The sequence below is a fragment of the Rhododendron vialii genome, chromosome 1a (assembly GCF_030253575.1).
Source record: "Rhododendron vialii isolate Sample 1 chromosome 1a, ASM3025357v1".
In the NCBI taxonomy this organism is placed as follows: Eukaryota; Viridiplantae; Streptophyta; class Magnoliopsida; order Ericales; family Ericaceae; genus Rhododendron; species Rhododendron vialii.
The window spans coordinates 45,704,531-45,725,583 of NC_080557.1; the positions used below are offsets into that span (position 1 = coordinate 45,704,531).

The 21,053-nt window shown below is 39.7% G+C and overlaps 3 protein-coding genes across 8 annotated transcripts; all 3 read left to right on the forward strand.

Moving 5' to 3' along the window:
* The first annotated feature begins 617 nt into the window (after positions 1-617).
* On the forward strand, positions 618-11,176 carry LOC131320811 (ABC transporter C family member 5-like). 5 transcript variants are annotated; one of them, XM_058351693.1, is made up of 13 exons: positions 618-770; positions 999-1,060; positions 1,292-3,549; positions 3,910-4,230; positions 4,311-4,397; positions 5,104-5,799; positions 5,922-6,086; positions 6,922-7,216; positions 7,750-7,964; positions 8,405-8,710; positions 9,117-9,180; positions 9,293-9,532; positions 10,653-11,176. In XM_058351693.1, exons 3-13 carry the CDS (start codon positions 1,435-1,437, stop codon positions 10,763-10,765), a joined length of 4,617 nt encoding a protein of 1,538 aa, XP_058207676.1. In that variant the 5' UTR covers positions 618-770; positions 999-1,060; positions 1,292-1,434; the 3' UTR covers positions 10,766-11,176. The 5 variants fall into 5 exon arrangements, with proteins under 5 accessions (XP_058207676.1, XP_058207683.1, XP_058207697.1 ...); XM_058351714.1 differs by having other exon boundaries at positions 619-780; XM_058351700.1 differs by having other exon boundaries at positions 999-3,549.
* Positions 11,177-12,556: 1,380 nt separating this feature from the next.
* LOC131320836 (NADH dehydrogenase [ubiquinone] 1 alpha subcomplex subunit 9, mitochondrial) lies at positions 12,557-20,263 on the forward strand. 2 transcript variants are annotated; one of them, XR_009198367.1, is made up of 13 exons: positions 12,557-12,836; positions 12,947-13,043; positions 14,133-14,197; positions 16,030-16,115; positions 16,311-16,395; positions 16,482-16,552; positions 17,019-17,150; positions 18,059-18,174; positions 18,358-18,481; positions 18,568-18,636; positions 19,321-19,441; positions 19,555-19,763; positions 19,958-20,263. XR_009198367.1 is itself a non-coding variant. In XM_058351727.1 (12 exons), the coding sequence occupies exons 1-12, from the start codon at positions 12,743-12,745 to the stop codon at positions 19,692-19,694; spliced, it is 1,200 nt and encodes a 399-aa protein (XP_058207710.1). In that variant the 5' UTR covers positions 12,569-12,742; the 3' UTR covers positions 19,695-20,263. The 2 variants fall into 2 exon arrangements, 1 of the variants encoding a protein (XP_058207710.1); XM_058351727.1 differs by having other exon boundaries at positions 12,569-12,836; positions 19,555-20,263.
* Positions 20,264-20,411: 148 nt separating this feature from the next.
* Positions 20,412-21,053, forward strand: LOC131320844 (uncharacterized). The gene has a single exon (XM_058351738.1). It carries the CDS (start codon positions 20,524-20,526, stop codon positions 21,001-21,003), a length of 480 nt encoding a protein of 159 aa, XP_058207721.1. The 5' UTR covers positions 20,412-20,523; the 3' UTR covers positions 21,004-21,053.

Sequence of the window (21,053 nt, forward strand, 5' to 3'; positions counted from 1 at the left end):
ACCAGGCTACCACCCTCGGTGGTAAAACCCCCCACTCTCTCTCCGCAAAACATACACGGATTGATGGTCGGTATAGTGCAGTACTACAGGCGCATTACACCGGGCTACACTACAGCACTCACAATAAGCACCCACAATAAGCAGGGCAGTTCCAAGGGTTTTTTTAAATTTCTTTTTGGTAAAGAAATCAGCACTGTTGGTCGGCGAACGATGAATTTGCTTTTTACACAATTGATGATGTTTAATTCATAGAGTGACATCAGATTAAAAAATAATAATTTCTTATGAATTTTCTAATTTATGTGTAACAGAATTGATGAGGGGAATTGAGGAACACATAACTTGATTCGGACACCTCTATAAGGGTCGGGGAGAATAAAATTAGGCAGGACAACTGGGGAACCCACGTAGAAAATCATTTAAACCATTTATGGAACCATTCCCAGATCCCAAACATGATCACATCAATTGATTATTAGACATAGATTAGCGGATGGTAATATTCTTTCCGTTACTTTCTACAATATTCTTGTTTTCGGTTATTCTTTCTCTCTCTCTACAAACAATTCTCTCTCTCTCTCTCTCCAAACAAAATTTACCTCCGTGATAGACATTTGTTCCTATATAAAGGCACCAAATTTCAGTGATCTCAAGAACTGAATTCCAGCTCACCTTGCATTCAGCAAAGCTGAGCTGCAAAGGTTCACCCATTTCAATTCCACTCCCATACGGCACTGTAACCGACCTCATATTATATGCACTACTATAAGGTAGAAAAAGGTACATTAAATTGCAATCATTTTTTCATTTTTTCGCAATCATATTTCTGTCCAACACGTATGTATGTTTGGAGGAATGTACATAATAATGGACCATTCTCTCCTCTCTCTCTTGTTGGTAGTTGTCTAGTACAGTAGGGGAGGTGTTCAATTTTTTTCTCTCTCTCTCTAAAAGCAGCTTATTGCTGCTTCTGTTGTCTTTCCTTCTCTATCTTGCAGAATCGTCCCGGCAACCTCCACCGCCTTGGTTAAAGATTTCCCAAGAAAATACCAATACCCAGGTCAGGGTTTTCACGTTTTTTTTGGATTTATCGTATTGGGTTTTTCTCAGATTTCAATTTCACGCTCTCTCTTTGTCCCCTTCTGTTCTCTGTGGAAAGAGACAGGGATAGAGGAGAGAGGGAGAGAGAGAGAAAGGATACACTCTATCTCTTCCTTCGTATTCCGTGTTGCATTTGATGATAAAGGAAAAAAAACCAACCTTTTTGTTTTCATGCGCAATGTGTCTGCAGATTCTCCACCCAACAAACACCACCCATCACCAGATGGTGAAATGCCCTTGTAATGATCCGATCCGTATTGCCTAAATACTCGATCACTTCTCCAAATCGCCGACTCTAATAACCTTTTCCACCTTAAAAGATTAATTCCTAGTATGGATGTGAGCCTCTTGTTCAGTGAATTCTCCACTTTATGGTCACAGACTCTGCCGTATCTGGCTACGCGAAATCGTTTGTGGGAGTTTCATGACATACCCATATTGGAACTAGCATCAATTTGCATAAACTTCACACTGTTCCTCGTGTTCCTCTTCATTGTATCGGCTCGGCAGATATCGGTTTGTGTTGGTCGAGTTCGGGTTTTCAAGGAGGATTCCAATGTGAATTCGAGTCCAGTACACCGCGGCGGTGATGGTGAATTCCGGAGTATCGAAATCGGTACTGGATTTAAGGTTTCACTCATTTGTTGCTTCTATGTGTTGTTTTTACAAGTGCTGGTTTTAGGTTTTGATGGGGTTGGTTTGTTGAGAAATGCCTCACGTGGGGAGGCTACAAATTGGATCCTTTTTATTTTACCTGCATCTCAGGGTTTAGCTTGGTTTGTGCTTAGCTTTTCAGCCCTATATTGTAAATTCAATGCCTCTGAGAAGTACCCATTTTTGTTGAGGGTTTGGTGGGTTGTGTCTTTTATCATTTGTTTGTGTACTTTGTACAATGATGGGAAAGAATTGCTAACTGAAGGTTCAAAACCCTTGAGTTCTCAAATTTTGGCAAACTTGGTAGCAACCCCAGCCCTTGGTTTCCTCTGTTTTGTTGCCATTAGGGGTACCACGGGTATAAAAGTATGTCGGAACTCTGATCTTCAAGAGCCATTGTTGCCTGAAGAAGACGCAGGGTGTCTTAAGGTTACTCCTTATAGTGGAGCAGGGTTCTTTAGTTTGGCCACACTTTCCTGGTTAAACCCACTACTTTCAGTTGGTGCAAAGAGACCACTTGAGCTAAAGGACATTCCACTTCTTGCACCGAAAGATCGGTCCAAGGCTAATTATAAGATTTTGAAAGTGAATTGGGAGAAGTTGAAGGCCGAAAATCTTCAGAAGCAGCCTTCTTTAGGTCTGGCCATTCTCAAGTCTTTTTGGAAGGAGGCAGCGTGTAATGCGATTTTCGCCGGGCTGAATACCTTTGTTTCTTATGTGGGTCCGTATATGATTAGCTACTTTGTGGATTACTTAGCAGGAAATGAGACCACCCCCCATGAAGGCTATATTCTTGCTGGTATATTCTTCACAGCAAAGTTGGTGGAGACCTTAACAACTCGGCATTGGTATCTTGGGGTTGACATTTTAGGAATGCACGTGAGATCAGCTCTGACGGCAATGGTATATCGAAAGGGGCTCAGACTCTCAAGCTTGGCCAAGCAAAGTCACACAAGTGGGGAGATAGTTAACTACATGGCGGTTGACGTTCAGAGAGTGGGGGACTACTCTTGGTATCTCCATGACATTTGGATGCTTCCTCTGCAAATCATCCTTGCCCTAGCCATTCTGTATAAGAATGTTGGGATTGCTTCTGTTGCAACTTTGATAGCCACCATTATCTCGATTGTTGCAACTGTCCCGTTGGCTAGGGTGCAGGAAAATTATCAAGACAAGTTAATGGCTGCCAAAGATGATAGGATGAGGAAGACTTCCGAGTGTCTTAGGAACATGAGGATTCTCAAGCTACAAGCTTGGGAGGATAGATATCGAGTGAAGCTGGAGGAAATGCGGAGCGTGGAATTTAAGTGGCTCCAAAAATCTCTTTACTCTCAGGCTTTTATTACGTTCATCTTTTGGAGCTCCCCTATATTTGTTTCGGCTGTGACTTTTGCTACGTCCATATTGTTGGGGGGTCAGCTTACGACAGGTGGCGTTCTTTCTGCTCTGGCAACTTTCAGGATTCTTCAAGAACCACTTAGGAATTTTCCTGACCTGGTGTCTATGATGGCCCAAACAAAAGTGTCTCTTGATCGGATTGCTGGATTTCTACTGGAGGAAGAGTTGCAAGCAGATGCAACTGTGGTTTTAGCAAGAGGCATCACAAATGTGGCAATAGAAATTAAGGATGGAAAGTTCAGTTGGGATCCTCCCTCAGGTTCGAAGCCAACCTTATCTGATATCCAGTTGAAGGTGGAGAGGGGGATGCGTGTGGCTGTTTGTGGCACTGTTGGCTCTGGGAAATCGAGCTTTCTTTCTTGCATCCTTGGTGAGATTCCGAAAATCTCTGGCGAAGTAAGTCATAGTTTTGTTCTATAAATTTGCTTACTCTAGTTCCAATTTTCTATTCTTTATGGCCTTGTTTGTTTGATTGGACCAATAGTGAAGTGGTATATAATCCCATTGGATAAGTAATCTCTTTGGATGAATGGTGAAGAGAATACTCAATACCACATCCCCCATGGTTTTGCATACCATGTTTTGTGGGATTTCATACCCAACGGATATTAATCCTGACTTCAAAAGTTCTATGTGGTCCTAATGGATTTACAGTTCAACCTGATGCTTTAATCCAAACAATCAAACAGGGCCATAAGGTCATTTTTCTCCGGGACTAAAGATTATGACATTATCTATGGTTGCATGTGTGTCTAGGTTAGGATATGTGGTTCTGCTGCTTATGTATCTCAATCAGCTTGGATACAATCGGGAAATATCGAAGAAAATGTACTTTTTGGTAGCCCAATGGATAAGGCAAAGTACAAGAGTGTCATCCATGCATGTTCACTGAAAAAGGATCTTGAACTTTTCTCACATGGAGATCAAACCATCATTGGTGACAGAGGCATTAATCTGAGTGGTGGGCAGAAGCAACGTGTGCAGCTTGCCAGGGCGCTTTATCAAGATGCAGACATTTATTTACTTGACGATCCCTTTAGTGCTGTTGATGCACACACTGGGTCCGAACTATTCAAGGTTGGTATTTTACTTCTTGTGTCATCCACTTGGCAGTTGAATGAATGGAGTTTGGCTAAACATTTTACATGGACCTGCAGGAATTCATAATGACAGCGCTAGCCGCGAAGACTGTGATTTTCGTAACCCACCAAGTTGAATTTTTGCCTGCTGCTGATATGATACTGGTATGGATTCATCTTTTAGTCTATACTTCGTATGGTATGTCGTAGAAGATTTATGGTGATATGGACTTTTTGTGACGTGTAAACTCTGATTATAGCATGGTTGCCTTTTTCTATACAAAAAAGTTACTACATACAAGTTATTTCGAAGGGAATTCTCTACGTTGGTTATTTAAGTTATTGATTTAAAGGTGCATATCTGAATTGCTTTTATTGGTCTTTGCCCCATTCTGTGTTTGGTAAATTTTGATTCAGGGACATTTAAGTTAGTTTAGTTTTCTGCCTTATTACATGTTGGATGGACAGGTCAGTTGTAAATTGTTGTATCTATTATTAACTCGAGGATTTCACATGCACACACACACATAAAGGAGGTAAAATATCAGCTTAGCTTCTAGAAATGCTTAGCGAGACATTATTGGTCTTTGAAATCATAGCAAACCAAAATGTAAGAGGAATTTACCCCCCAAAATGTGCAGGAAAGGTAACAGCACCAAAATGCCTGGCAATGGTTATGGTGTTATGGGACCATTTAAATTATGAACCACTTTAGTATTAAGCCCAATGCAGTCGCCTGCTGCACTGAACCATGAAACTCTCAAATTTCTGTCCTTTTTTTGGCATGAAGAGTTTCTGAGAGTGAGAACTGAGGACATGAATTGAAACTTTTATGTAGTTTCTCTCTAAATACACATCTTTGATTTTGCAGGTTTTAAAGGAAGGCCGTATTGTTCAGGCTGGGAAATACGATGAACTTTTGCAGGCAGGAACTGATTTCAAAGCTTTAGTGTCAGCTCACCATGAAGCAATTGAATCAATGGATATTCCCAACCACTCATCTGAAGATTCTGATGGAAGCAATCCTCGTGATGCATCTGTTGTATTTGGTAAAAGATGTGATTCCATTGGAAACAATATTGTCAGTTTGGTGAAGGAAGTGAAAGAGGGTTTATCAGCTCAAGACCAGAAAGCAATTAAGGAGAAAAAGAAAGCGAAACGTTCAAGGAAAAAGCAGCTTGTTCAGGAAGAGGAGAGGGAGAGGGGAAAAGTTAGCATGAAAGTGTACTTATCGTACATGGCTGCGGCATATAAAGGGTTATTGATCCCACTCATCATTCTTGCACAAATACTATTTCAGGTGCTTCAAATAGCTAGTAATTGGTGGATGGCTTGGGCAAATCCGCAGACACCAGGGGACAAACCTAGAGCGAGTAGTATGCTCCTCCTTGTTGTTTACATGGCTCTTGCTTTTGGGAGCTCTTGCTTTATATTTATGAGGGCTGTACTTGTTGCTACATTTGGTCTAGCAGCTGCGCAAAAATTGTTTCTTAAAATGCTGTTATCCGTGTTTCGGGCACCAATGTCGTTCTTTGACTCCACTCCAGCTGGAAGGATCTTGAATCGTGTAAGTTAATTGCTCTCGCTAAAAGATCTGCCCTCACCTACTGCTGGCATTTTGCTTCTGGCTCAACTCCTTTCACGTAATATCAAATCGTTTAATCATTGAAATTGGTTTTGACTGAACAGGTTTCAGTTGATCAAAGTGTGGTTGATCTTGATATTCCATTTAGACTAGGTGGGTTTGCTTCAACAACAATCCAGCTTCTTGGTATAGTCGGTGTAATGACACAAGTTACCTGGCAAATCTTGTTTCTTGTCATTCCAATGGCCATTGCTTGCTTGTGGATGCAGGTGACTAATGATCTCCTGGCTTAAATTTTACTTGTAATTTGGTTAGATAACTTTCAGCATACATTTTCATCTTACTACCAGTATTGTCTCTGCAAAACATTTTCTACCCTACTTGCATTGTATTTGTTAACCAGCTTCGCAAAAGCAACCATTGCGTTTTCCTTTATCGTGTTTTTACCTTCTTTTCTACTTGAAAGCTTCGTAATGTTTACCACAATGGACTCTAGCTTTTTTGATTCATATTATGTCTAACACTAAGTTTTTCACTCTTCATAGTATTCCCCAAAATGCCTGTTAACACCCTGTATTTTTTTTTGGCCTAACCCCTAAACTAATTAGTACATGTCATGCAAAAAGTTTACGGAATAAAAGTGTAAGGCATGAAAGATCAGAGAAAAAGGAATCCGTCTTAGAAGTTCATAGTCGCCGCATTGACTTGAATAATCTAGCCACCTCACCAACTTTTCCAAAGCCATGTCTTTTCTGGATTTCTGAGCTAGTTCTAGTAAAACTTTATTGACAAAAATGACTTTATCCCTAAGATCGTTGCGCTTCTAAAACCACATTGGAGTGAAGGTTGCAACTTGCAATGTGGAAAACACAAAAACCGACATTCTTATGTCCTCCTATATTGAACAACTAACAAGGCTATTGCATCGAAGTCTCTTTTTAGTTCATCGTCGGAGAGGTGCAAGTGTGATCAATGTATATTCTACTCTTTTCACCTAATCGTTTAAACTTCTAATGCTATTCTGAGGGGCCCGAAATTTGAATTGAACTGCTAAATTGTAAACTGGGAATATATACCTGACTAAATTTCAATGCGCAAGTGCAGAAATATTACATGGCTTCATCGAGGGAACTGGTCCGCATTGTTAGCATCCAGAAATCTCCAATCATCCATCTTTTCGGTGAGTCGATTTCTGGGGCAGCCACAATTAGAGGATTTGGGCAAGAAAAGCGGTTTATGAAGAGGAACCTATATCTTCTTGATTGTTTTGCTCGTCCATTCTTTTGTAGTCTTGCAGCCATTGAGTGGCTATGCCTCCGGATGGAGTTACTCTCGACCTTTGTATTTGCTTTTTGCATGGTTTTGCTTGTGAGCTTCCCTCACGGAAGTATTGATCCAAGTAAGTTGAAACTTATGCCACTACGTAACATTGGTGCTTTATACTCGTTAGGAATTCCACATGATGTTTTATGTTGTGTGCTCACGGAAGTGTTGCTGATTAGTTACTAAAAAGGTGGTACTCCTGACTCACTTTGAAATTAACCGAGGAATTAGGACAAGCTATTAAAGTCGGAAGAAAAATGGAGTTTATGTTTGTCCCAAACATGTTCTTTTTGTGATATAGTTTCGGGAGGTCGGAATAAGTGAGTAATTCTCTGGAAGTTGAATTTTTTGTCCTAGATAATATCAGCATCACAGAGCTAGTATGGATGGGTGAAATTTGTTCTGATAAACCACAAGCGTTAACTTTATGACATGTGAGAAACTTAATACAACTGGATTGGTGGACCCATTGTAGACATAAGTTCTAGAACTCATCATTTGGTGTATGTAGTAAAATAAAAGAGGAAAGACAAAGTAAGTTTTTAAATTGTTATGCAATGCTCAGATTTTCTGCGTGATGTTTCTGATCAAGGTGTTTCTGTTATGAAGGCATGGCAGGCCTGGCTGTGACATATGGCCTTAATTTGAATGCACGGCTATCACGGTGGATTCTTAGCTTTTGCAAGCTTGAAAACAAAATTATTTCTGTAGAAAGAATTGATCAGTACTGCCAAATCCCTAGTGAAGCTCCACCAATTATTGACGGTTCTCGTCCACCATGTTCATGGCCAGAGAATGGAGCAATTGAGCTGATTGATTTAAAGGTATGCAGTCCACTTCCGCCTTTTAGTCATTTCTTGATTCTGCTTCTATGGAGTGTTAACATGGAAACTCCTACTATTTGGTGGGATCACACCATTTGCTTGATGCCTGCTGCACACATCTTTAATCCCTTCGTTTTCTCCTTTATACGTCGTTTGGTGGGTTCACATGATTATAGAGTCGGAAATCTTCGTGTCGAGTAGAGAATTTGGGACTTGCACCTTACTTGAAGTCGGCATAGTATTTCCATGAAGCTACAACGAACAGTTGTTAACCAAATATATGCGATACCGAAGTTTGGATTCTGGTTAATGGTTATGTTTTGCAATTACAATTGAAGACAAATAATGACTCTTTAGCAATGTACCTGTTATACAGGTTAATATGATGGCTATGTAGAAGAAAATAAGACGCTAATATGATGTTTACCCTAATTCTTTAGGTTCGTTACAAGGAGAATCTTCCTTTAGTGCTTTACGGCGTTACCTGCTCATTTCCTGGTGGAAAGAAGATTGGAATTGTAGGGCGTACTGGAAGTGGTAAATCTACTTTGATCCAGGCATTATTCAGATTGATTGAACCCTCCCATGGCAGAATCATTATAGACAATATTGATATTTCAACGATCGGTCTTCATGACCTTCGTAGCCGTTTGAGTATCATACCCCAAGATCCAACCTTATTTGAGGGGACTATTAGGGGCAATCTTGATCCTCTCCAAGAACACTCTGATCAAGAAATTTGGCAGGTAATTCAACTTGCTTAGCTTTTTCTTTCTTCATTCAGGTGTCCACAAGCATGCTAGAAAATTTCTTAGTTTTGATTAGTAAACATGTAACAACATGACTTTTGGATCCAATGTTAAATTTGTGAAATATGTAGCAAAAAGCAAGTTTAATTATTCCCAAATCACATGTGATTCTTGTTCTGTAACTAAAATTTCTCCTCTAATTCAGTCATGTTTATGCTCTTTTCCTTGGTTCCTTTTATAAGTTCAGGCCAAACTTAAGTTGTCAAAACATGGGTTTCGAGTGTTTTTTCCTTTTTCTGCCCGTTTATTGTGTTGGCATTGTGGTAACCAGAACAGACTCACGTAGTATATGCCCATTTGTCACTTTTGGTCTTCCTTGTGACTGTATTGTGATTTGGGACAGGCACTTGATAAATCTCAGCTGGGAGAGATAGTTCGCCAGAAAGAGCAAAAGCTTGATACACCAGGTATCTATGCTAATTATTTTAGCCATAATTTTAAGCTCTACTAATACAACTAGAGGCTTTCCTGTGAGCATTGGCACCCAATCAACAAACTGTATTTGTCTGAAACTTGTAGTTGTTGAGAATGGAGATAATTGGAGCGTTGGGCAGCGGCAACTGGTTGCCTTGGGCCGAGCTTTACTTAAACAGGCAAGGATTTTGGTTCTTGATGAAGCAACTGCTTCAGTTGATTCAGCCACGGATAATCTTATACAGAAGATCATCCGAACCGAGTTTAGGGACTGCACTGTGTGCACTATTGCTCATCGTATCCCAACTGTTATTGACAGCGATCTGGTTCTGGTCCTCAGTGATGGTGAGTAATTCTTCATTTCTTTCCTTCAATTTAGTATACATATATTGTTGCTGCAATTCTATAAGACTTCTCCTGAAGAACTTTACCCTTATTATGCATTTAGACAATGGCCCATTTATTTTTGTTTTCTGTTTCTGAAGCGATTCCACAGTCATTAAATGAATGCAAGTATAGTATAACACGATACCAACTCACTGGGGGTATAAACAACTGTCATTCCAGCCTTAAGCCCTTCGCATATATACTTCAAGGGGTCTATAGATGACGTAGAATGACCTTTGGGGCAAGTATTAATGAAGAACCACAAAATGGATTCTAAAACCACAGTAGAAATAATAGTGGTTAGGAAATTTAAAAAGAAGATTAAGAAAACAAATTGGTTTTTTTTTTTTTTAACTTTCAGTGGTGCAGTTGGCAGTTGTTCTTTACTATATTTGCCAATCCCTATGAAGTAACTACATGCATCCTTGGAGAAAAACAGAGCTGCAAACGCTTCCAGCCAACATTGGAGGGCTACGAATAGTTAAGTTTCTAGTGCAAATTAGGACATCGTCAAAGACCTAAAACCAACTTTTCACAACCCTATTCGTTGGGATTTGCAAGTATAGACAAGATATATTTCATTTGAGAAATACATCAAAGCTGAAAATGGCCCTTGTATTTCTGCAGGTATATCTGTTTGAAAAAAAGAAAAAAGAGAGGTGTATCACCTCACATACCCAATTTTTTTTTTGTCTGAACTAAAGCAGTTGTAGGGGATCACTATTATCTAAGGGGACAACTTAACATGAGTTTGGTTTGGAACTTTTGAATTCTTGATTCAAATGTGCATTGGATATGGAGTGTTAGAGAACATATGGCAGACAATACCCTGAGGAACTTCACTTAGTGCGATATTGCTTATTATATGATCATATATATCCCGTCACTATTAGTACAGTCACACAAACGGGGCCTTAAAAGTCCAAAAATGCTCAATAGTCTGCTCGAGCATGGCAGCATGCCCCCCATCTGTTCATGAGACTCATAAGTTTGCTTTTGAGCTTGTAAAAAACAGCTCCTACTGTTCCATTCTCCCCAAATTAGTATGCTCATCAAACTCAGTTTTGGCTTTTTGCAGGTCGAGTTGCAGAGTTTGATACTCCAGCACGATTATTAGAGGACAAATCTTCCATGTTTCTCAAGTTGGTTTCCGAGTACTCGTCTAGATCTAGTGGCATACCAGATTTTTGAACGTGATGGGGTGCCCGAGAATCTTCAACGAGTACAAGCAAGAAGACCCAAGAACCATCCGGAAAATGAGCTGGCCACTGCTGCGCTGCTTCAGTCATCAAATCGACGAGAGGGAAAGTGGTCAAGAACCAAGTGGAAATAGTTTCAAGCTCAAGTGATTACAAGATAATTTCCCCCCTTTTTAAGTGCTATGGGGGAGTTCATAAGCTGGCCTTTTCTGTATAACTCAAATAAGTTGGGCCAGCAGAGGGATACTAATCACACGGCATGGAAATGGGGCATGGCAATTTGTAATTTGTGGATAATAAACTAGGTTCTAATTTTTATTAGCTTCTTGTAGAACGTTAGACGTTTCATGCTTAATTAACTGTTTCGACTAGTGGAATTGAGGAAATATGCTTTTTACCGTTCTGCATTGCTTCCAATGCAAGTTTTGTTCTGTCGCGATGTTGCTGATTTTCTCGATTTGACCTTCGAGCGGATAGAATTGGTAGTGATTCTGGTGGTTTTGTTTTAGTTTTTTTCTATTTGTACAGGGTTGAGTATTTGGTTTTGCAATATAATGCTAGGAGTAGTGATTAGAAGAACACTAGGAGTATCGGGTACACATTCAAGGCAGAAGAGAGTGCGATGATTGGCTATACACGGACTTATTCGTTCCGTGTAAAAGCACTTTGGAAAGTAGGATTTGAAAATCTATCAACCAAACTTGCGCGAGATTCAACGACAGAAGCTATCAAGCTAATAGTCCCAAGGGGGCTACTTATACGGTTTGTTGAGTAGAACATGTTCAGAAAAAACTTAGATTGATCAGATATCAATAGCCTCTTGGTTGGTTAAATCTATCCTATCATGTGATTACTAATGTTCAAAGGACAATAGCAGAATTTAAAAGAAAAATTTAAACTTTATAAAATGAACGGTCCAGATCATAATAATAAGATCCCAGTGAAACACACCAAATTGCACTGGGGAGTAGGGACCCGTTATCCATCAATTCTACACTGCTTTAGATGATTTCCAGTTCCTGGTCAAAAGCGACCCTCCTATGCATAAAATTGCTGTACATTTCTAGCGAGCAAACGCGAATGGTCACCTGATTCACCTAGCAATAGGGGTATTGGGTACGCGTTGAAGGCAGAAGCTTAGTCTCATGATTCTTCAAAATGGCTTACACTCGCGCTTTTAATCCTCATACTTACGAATTTTAGTTATTTTGGAGGTTCTTAAGAGAGACTTTCAAGCTCCCGCACTCGCACCTACATTCCTGCAGCCGAGCCACTAATAGACCCGACTGCGCAATCCAAACCTCGGGGGAGACTAGCACAACAACCCACCGCCATGACCCCCACTTAAGTTATGGTTTGTCTCCGGGGAGAATTGAACTCTACGTGCAGGTTCGTCCTTACCATGTTTACAACCTATGGGTGGGTCGCACTGACGTTCTTGTAAAACTTATAAGTCTGAAACTTATTTTTGATACTTTTCGTAACTTTTTATTTAGCTTTTCGTCGTAATTTTTAGAGTTAATCGTTTGCCTAGACAAAACAAATCGAAAAAAGTATAAAAAATATAAACCGGTCTTGAAAAAATTAAATAAAATGACATTTTAGACAAATGAGACAGTTGTTTGATACTTTTTCGTTTTTAGTAAACTTTCTTTTTTACTTTTCGTCGTAATTTTGTACTTTTTAGACTTCTCTCGTCAATACAAATGATTAATAAAAAAATATGATGCAAATTTAACAAAAATTTTAAAAAACCCCCGAACAAAATACACTGAAACAAAGAAAAAAATAGAAGAAAAATAGAGTAAGTTTGGAGGCAGCCGAAGTCCGTAGTCTACAGTACCCAACGCAAAATCTAAACCCTCCGGCGCAGATTAGCACATTGCCTCATCGACGCAATTCGTCCCCAATTCGCATAACCCGCCATTTCTCTCTCTCTCTCGCTCTCTCTCTCCTCCGATTGAGAACGATGCAGGCCGTTTCGAGGCGATTAGGGCACCAAAACTTGATTCCTTGTCGCTCAATTTCTTCTCTCAAGTCCTTGTACCCGCTCCATGACGATCGTAATCCACCCTTCTCTTCTACATTTTCAGTTTCCCTCATTTCTAGGTTTTTCATTTCGTTATGTCAACTACGTGTTACGATCCTAACCAGCTGGATCTTTTGGCTGCAGATTATGGCGCTCATCACCCGCGGTTTGCGTCTAACATTGCAACTAAAGGTATTGGGCATCTAGTTCGCAAGGGCACTGGTGGAAGATCATCTGTTAGGTTTTACTCTCTCACTCATATTCTCCGCTGAAATTTACGTTTAATTGGTTTTGAAACGTTGTTAGATCCAGTCTAGTTTTTCTTCGATTATTATGTCCATTGTAGATAGGGCTGCAAAAGGTTCACCGAGGTGATCGCGAGCAGCTCGAAGCTTTGATCGTTTTAAGCTCGTTTAGTTAAATGACTCGAGCTCGAGTTAGTTGGAACTCGGCTCAATTATGACAGCTCAGCTCGTTGGAGAGGCTTGGCTCATTTAAAGAGACCGAGCTTGAACACCTTAGTAATAAATGAGCCAAGCTCGAGCTCGATTATTTGGGCTCGACTCAAGCTAGACTAGATTGAACGAGCCAAGCTCGAACACATCAAAGATTGACTTGGCTCGGGTCGTTTGCAACTCTAAGTGGAGATACTGAATTAGCCGTATGTGGAACTGGGTTGTGAATTTTAACTGGCATTGTCTGTCTGTCTTAAAATAGGGTACTAATTTAGTTTGACAACGGTAGTGGAATTGTTTTCAATTTCTATCACTTTAGGTCAGGTTTATCATAATAGTCATACATATACTCTGATGTATGTAATTGGTTTTTGTGTATTATGGCTTTCAGTCAACAATGGGCAGTAAAAATTAATGAAGTACGAGCTAGTATTGAAGTTCTAAGTAGTTTTAAGAAGGAAGTATTATTTGCATTCTTTGGTTGTAAATAGAAGGGTATGCCCTTTTGACATTTGTTCTCCTTCCTTTTGTCAATGCTTGGTTACCACACAAAAAAAGGTAGTAGCTGCAAAAGGCACCATCTCACACATGCTGGATGCAAGACAATCTTATCTTTCAAGACTAGGCTCACCTGTAAAATCAGGAAATCAAAACAGGGCACAAAAACTTTTCTGAATGCCAAAAGTGAATAAGTGAGATGCATGTGCTGAAGATGATTTTAATCTGTTATGGGGAAACGAAACCAATAAACGGACTACACAAGTGCTCTATCTGCTAAATAGATGAGCAAGCTTCAGAGTTTCTATTGTTTTAAAGCTGTAACTCACTAACTTGTCATCAACCCATTTCGAATACTTGTGCAATTTGTCTGGCAGTGGTATCATTTCTGCAGTTTTTGGAGCTACCGGGTTTCTTGGGCGCTATCTTGTTCAGCGGCTTGGTGAGTTGAATCTTTATTCTCTCTCATTTCGTAACTTGCTGAAAAGTCATTTGTAGGGTTCGTGAAAAAATCAAAAAATATGATATAATATATTGTTCCTATGGAATGATCTCCGCTGTGCGTCCAGTAGTCTCTGAACCATCTCTCATGGTTGGGTTCTGTATCAATAACAGGTCTCCTAAGAAAGTTCTTACCCAACTTCCCAATTGGTGATTGGTTTTTGTTTTTTCCAAGAGTTGGTGATACAGTATTTTTTAGGTAAATATGAGAAATTTGCATGCTTCATTTGGACCCAAATCTACTTAAGTGAAGAAGAAAAGAACAGAACCAAGGGCTATATAGCCTATGACATGGTTCTATTCATACACAGACTGTATACCCTGGAGCTAAGGTTTCCTGCCAAATCTTACCTGTATCATACTGGTGGAAAGGATGCAATCTGATAGATTTTGCAGTGCTTGGGGCTCTTTTTTTATTTTATTTTAAAGAATATAAAGTACTTGAGAAAAAGAACATAACTTAGGTGTGAAGAGTCCCAGACTGCCAATTAGACTTATGCAATATACATAAGAAGTGGAAGTGGGCAGAAGTGCTTCATGGAGTGACTGAGTTGGGCATCTAGTTTCTTCTCTTGCAATACGTTTGAGCAATGTTCTAAATGCCGCTTGGCGCTAGTAGGGCGGAGACCCACCTCCAAGCGCCAAGCCGCCTAGGCGCCACCAAAATTCGGTTTTTTTTTTTTTTTTTAACAAACCATTATCCAATTAAACTATATTCTATGTATCCATAATACAAGTTCAAAGTTCTACATAACCATAATGCAAAGTTTAATGTACAAACCCAAATGAAATTAAGTAGTAGCAACTAGCAAATAAGTTGAATAAGACAATAAGTAGAAATAAACGAGATCGGAGATCCCTAATGCCAAGTTAAAAGTTCATCTCCTTTCTTTAACTCTTCTCCTCCATACCCTTCCAAAACTTGATCTACATTAGTTTAATACTATACATTTTAGGCCGCCAAAGGCATCCAAAGACGTCAATGATGCCGCCAAGCCCCGCCAAGACCGCCTAGGCGGCCGCCAAACACCGCCAAACCTCCCTGGGTGCCAAATCAAACGCCAAGGGGTATTGGCGTGGCGGCAGGGTACCTCCAAGCGCCTAGGCGGCCTCGGCGGCCGCCATTTAGAACACTGCATTTGAGATTTGGGCATTGTCTTCTCCATTTTTATTTTTTCAAGGAAGAATAGGGGCTGCGGATTGAAAGTGGAGAGGCTGGTAAGAACACAGGGAAAGAAGCTGGGAGTGGTTAAGTGGCACAACTTCTTGGGCAATGCATGTTATAGTTTTTGATCTAATGCACTGGACCGTAATGATTTCTTGTTCGCGTCTATGCTAAGAGGAAGTTCACGTGCTGACTAATGAAAGTTCGTCTAAGGAAGAGAAAATGGGGCTGATAAGGAAAGAAAGGGAGCAAAAGATAGTCCAGTTTTAGGAAGATTGGAATGCCTGGAATAGAAAGTTGAGAGTAACTACTCAATTTCTTTGTGTAAAATGCTACAATCAGCTTTCTAGTTTTTACCACATTTTGTTATAGTTTTGTGTTGGAAACAAATCTTGCATGGACGTTAGTATGGACGATTTGCGTGTTTAGATGTTATAGTGGGTGGAGATTACTCAGGAAACCAGTTTCTTACTTGATAAAATATAGACATACATTTTTGTCATAACAAACGGAAAGTTGAATATTCATTAAACAACTTCAGTGTGTGAGCTTGTTTTTTTGAAAGTGACTGTTTGTACTCTAAACTAATGCTAATAATTCACTTTCAGCTAAAATGGGGTCTCAAGTGTTGGTTCCTTTTCGAGGTTCTGAGGATTCTCATCGTCATCTCAAATTGATGGGTGATTTGGGACAGGTAAAATGGAACATGACTTTTTATTCTCAAGCCCCCTCCACCACCACACATACACTCTCACTCTCACTCTCACGCTCACTTACAAAACACACACAAACAAAAGTAAGATGACGAAAATGATGTTTTAATGCGTGGATGCTGTATCCAGTGCTTCATTGTTTGCTCTTATTCGGGGCTTCTTATAATTTGTTACAGATAGTCCCAATGAAGTACAACCCAATGGATGAAAATTCAATCAAGGCTGTAATGGCAAAGGCAAATGTTGTTATTAATCTTATTGGTATCCAGTCTTCGTCCATCATTTTTCCTATCAGTAATATAGTTTGATTAAAACATCTAGCTAACTGTTGTTTTCCTTGTTGATAGGAAGGGAATATGAGACTCGAAATTATAGCTTTGAGGAAGTGAACCACTTTATGGCCGAAAAACTTGCAGTGGTAGGTTCCTGTGCTCTTTTTTTTTTTTTTTGACCTATGTATTTGTTGTGTCGTTCTTACTCCCGCTAGTATATGGTTTTTACGACATTGATATGAGATTGAGCAAAGGTCCATTGACATTGTTGTCTTTTGGCCGTTGATTTGCGATGGTATTAGAAATACATGCTTTCTAATAGCAAGAGGAGGATAATTGTGGAATTGTTGTCTTTTGGCCGTTGATTTGCAATGGTATTAGAAATACATGCTTTCTAATAGCAAGAGGAGGATAATCGTGGAATCACACATCAAGTCCCATGGGCTTCACTTCTGGAGTAGTCAATTTGATGACCAGAAACATCCAAATTCATATCCCTAGGGTCAGAGTGGTTGGAACATGCACAATCACCAAGTATAGAAATTAGTGACCTTTGTTTTCCCTCAGGGGGCTGATCTAGTGCATTTAAGGGTTCAACATTTATATGTGCAGATTGCCAAGGAACACGGTGGTATCATGAGATTTGTACAAGTCTCTTGCTTGGGGGCATCTCCATCATCTCCTTCCAGAATGCTAAAAGCTAAAGCTGCTGCTGAGGAAGCTATCTTGCGGGACTTACCAGAGGTGAGATACATTAGTGTTAACTTTTGAACCAACTGTTTTCCCCCCTTTAGGCTTGCTGATGATTTAGCTTGATAAATTGTCTTGTAAATGTTATCTGTAACAAATTTGAACCAAATATATGTACCCTCTTTGCTCAGAGAATTAATTGCGTCCCCCATATTTTGCCATATCCACTGGAAAATGGAAAAGTCTTATTTTCTGCTTTTATCCCATGGAAACAATTCCAGTACGGAAAAAACCCTTAAATATGAAACCCAAAAAAGATTCTTGCCACCCTCCTCCCCCCCTCCCTCCTCTTGTCTGGGTGCCAACCACTGCCACCACTCAACTCCACTCCATTTGTGGGTTTTAAGACTTGTCAAAAATGACATTTTGGGGTTCTAAGAACATATCTTTGCTATGACCTTTTGAAAAGAGTTTGGAGTTCTGCTTTATAGTTACCATTATAGGTATCTGTTTTGTCCCGATTGATTCCGAGAACCTCATAGCTGGCTGATTATGGCTTCTGGAAACGCAACCTCAGTGTATTACTTATGAGTTATGAAGCGCCTGAGTAGAAGGGACATGCTTTCCATTCATGCGAATCTGATCATAGCCAAATAAAACAGTAGATCAAGCTCTCCCTGAAATAGAGAATATAGTGGCTGGTATACCTGGGGTCATACTGGTTAGAAGACTTAAGTTGAATCTTAAACATATGGGAAAGGGATGCGATCAATTTGAAGAAGAAGAAGATAGTCTGCTGGTTTGCTGCTGGCAGTTGTTGAAAGATCTCTTTAAAGAGTTGATGTTAACTGCATTGATTTTGGTTCAGTGTTGCAAAATGCCATATCTATAATTGTGAACTTGTTTGTAGATACTATAATGGTGCTTTGAGAGGGGGCTTACTGACATACTTCCATTGTTAGGCCACAATAATGAGACCTGCAGGAATGATAGGTACAGAAGATCGGATTTTAAATACTTGGGCACACTTTGTGAAAAACTATGGCTTCCTTCCACTGATTGGGGATGGATCTACCAAGTATGTCTTCATAATTTTTTTATTTTTTATTTTTATTTTAAATTGAGAAGCAGTATGTCTTCATAATCTATTAACAGAGGTTTCTATGAAGTCAAATACAACACTTGAGAATAAGAAACTTCAGTTTTTGTTTCCTTATCAGAATTTTATGTGGATAAGTTTCTGATATAATTGACTTTGCAGAATTCAACCTGTATACGTGGTTGATGTTGCATCGGCAATTATTGCGGCCTTAAAAGACGACGGCACAAGTATGGGGAAAGTGTATGAACTTGGCGGGCCAGACGTTTTCAGTGTGCATCAACTGGTGATTTTCTTCTTTTGTCTCTTTGTCCTAACAAAGTTGTTGCAGTCAGATGGAGTGGACTTTTACTGATTTCAAGGTTGGTGCAGGCAGAGATTATGTTTGACAAGATCCGCGAATGGCCTCACTATGTGAAAGTTCCTTTCCCTATTGCTAAGGTAAGGATTGGCCAGACACCTTATAAATTGTTGTAGCTCTCTATGAACATATTTCAATTTTGTCAGTTTTGTGATTGTTAAGTCCCAACAAACTGCGAGTTCGAGGATCATATCCTCTGGGCCTCTATAAGCTCGTAGGCTTCTGGTGAAATCCCCAGTATGAATTTGCAATGCTAATGAGTTTTTTTTCCCCTTCCAAAAAGGGTGCATCTTGGTTTTCTCAGATGAAAGTGCAGGTTTTTACTTTATATCATTATTAAAAAATATGGCAGACTTGCTGATATAATCGAAGATGAGACGACTTATCAAATAAAATAAAGCAACGTCAATGTAACTTTTGAAAATCCCATCCTGTTTGACGCTTAAATAGGAAAAGAAAATGATTTACCTTTCTCAAAAGTGCAGATCTACGGGTTACAACTCAAAGTCATGTCAGATGTCTTTAACCTCCTATTTGACAAGACATCCTCTTTTCTTTATTTGCAAATCAACTTGTCACCTTACTCATGAAAAAAAGGAGATCATTACAGGTTCTGTTCATGACTGTGTCAACCTTAGGTTTGGATGTTCTCATTTTTTGGGCCGTTGTCATATAGGTCTTGGTTACTACTTCAACACCAGCAGGTTTCTAAGATTTTTGTGGACCATTTTTTATTAATGTGAAGTTTGTTTTACTGATTTCAGGGGATTGCAATGCCTCGAGAGATATTTCTCAATAAAGTTCCCTTTCCACTGCCTACTCCCGCTATATTCAATCTTGATCAGATCAATGCCCTTACTCAAGATACGGTTGTGTCACCTGATGGTTAGTGCAACATAGTTCAAGCTCTAAACGTGCTCAACGTTTTTTCAATAACATCTGCAATTTAAGTTGTATATGCACATTTTACACCTGTAATTTTGTTGCGTGTTTTGCAGCCTTAACATTTAATGATCTTGGTATTGTGCCCCATAAGCTGAAGGGATATCCCATTGAGTTTCTTATCCAGTACCGCAAAGGCGGACCAAATTATGGCTCTACCGTCAGCGAAAAAGTGTCTCCAGATGCATATCCATAGGGTTATTTGGTTTGTTAATTCTGGATTTTTTCCCTCCAAACTGACATCCAGCTGGCTTCTTTGAAGCAGGTTTGTTTTACCTCAATTCATCTTTACGATAACAAATTCTGGTGCAAAACTTGTGCTTTTGTCCATTCATGAAATGTAATGTTTTCGTTATCTCAAAAACCGTGGTTCATTATTGCTACTTTAAAATTCAGTCGGCCAGATGATTGGAACCTTGGTTTACATATTTACGGAAGCGCTGCCTTTTTGAACCGTAGGTTTTGAAGTACCTGTTTCGTTGGATCAAAGCTGGAAATAATAAAGATACAGAGGGTCCTTCAATGACTGCATTGTATAATTTTGAGGGAACTCTGGTCACTCTTGTTCTAAGAAAGTGGTCTGAGTTGTCTTCATCCTTGGTTTAAGCCGAGGAATCATTTGTATTTGTCTATGCGAGTTTTTCTATGTTCTACATATATAACATTGTTTTTCGCTGCCTGATAGATTTTTATGTTCTAAAGTCATTCTAACTGGGTTTTACAGCTGCTTTGCCTGGTTGGAATTATCAGGAATAGGTTTTTCAATCATTTGTCATTAGTCTGCAATTCAAATGAACATGTTGAGAATATCACAGCTTGCTTTTTCTCTTTAAAGTGAAAAGTCCAGGGGACCAGACCAGCCTGTAGTGAAGTAGAAGTTGGGGTTGAGCTCATGCTGTTGGTTCTCTGGATTTGGTTTTCATTGCATTCCATAGGGAATATAGCTTTACTTGTAGTTGCAGGAAAGTATTCGGGACGCTTTCTATAAGTAGAGAATCTACCATCATTCTGAGACAAACTCCACCATGAAAAACTCTGGTCTTCGCAAACAAGAGGAAGAAGCTGCAACTACCGATCTACTGAAATCAATCAATCATCTCATGTCCAAACTGGGCGGCAACCAATCTTTTGAACGCATCAATCTGGGAGGAAAGAATGTTGGCGCGGCAATGACCGTGCGATGCGGCTCTTGTGGTAAGTCAGCCAATAGTTGTAACATAAACATTTACATCAATAACAATGTTCAGGGTGTGAACAACTCACTCTTGCTGGGTAGTGAGGTGAGAGTGGGAGATCCCGGAGTCTGCTTATCTATGAGAGGCATCGAGACGGGTAAGGGATTTGCGGAAGTGAACAAGAAAAGAAAGGGTTTCAGGCTACGGTTTATTGGGATGTTTTCGCTTGTGGTCATTTCTATTTTGCTGTTGCTGTCTTTGTTAGAAGTCTTGTCTTTTAGCCTACGAAACGGAAAATTTGCCCCTCATAGTTTCCTGATACCTTGTTAGCGTCAGTTTTGAGATTATTCCATGGCTTCAAATAAATCAGTTTTGGTTCC

Excerpts from the sequence above, each read along its gene's own strand:
- LOC131320836 (XM_058351727.1), top strand. The coding sequence starts at position 12,743 with ATGCAGGCCGTTTCGAGGCGATTAGGGCACCAAAACTTGATTCCTTGT. Across the intron at positions 16,116-16,310 it reads TGATGGGTGATTTGGGACAG|ATAGTCCCAATGAAGTACAA; the intron begins GTAAAATGGAAC and ends AATTTGTTACAG. Across the intron at positions 16,553-17,018 it reads TGGCCGAAAAACTTGCAGTG|ATTGCCAAGGAACACGGTGG; the intron begins GTAGGTTCCTGT and ends TTATATGTGCAG.
- LOC131320811 (XM_058351700.1), top strand. The coding sequence starts at position 1,435 with ATGGATGTGAGCCTCTTGTTCAGTGAATTCTCCACTTTATGGTCACAG. Across the intron at positions 9,181-9,292 it reads GCAAAAGCTTGATACACCAG|TTGTTGAGAATGGAGATAAT; the intron begins GTATCTATGCTA and ends TGAAACTTGTAG. Across the intron at positions 9,533-10,652 it reads GGTTCTGGTCCTCAGTGATG|GTCGAGTTGCAGAGTTTGAT; the intron begins GTGAGTAATTCT and ends GGCTTTTTGCAG.
- LOC131320844 (XM_058351738.1), top strand. The coding sequence starts at position 20,524 with ATGAAAAACTCTGGTCTTCGCAAACAAGAGGAAGAAGCTGCAACTACC.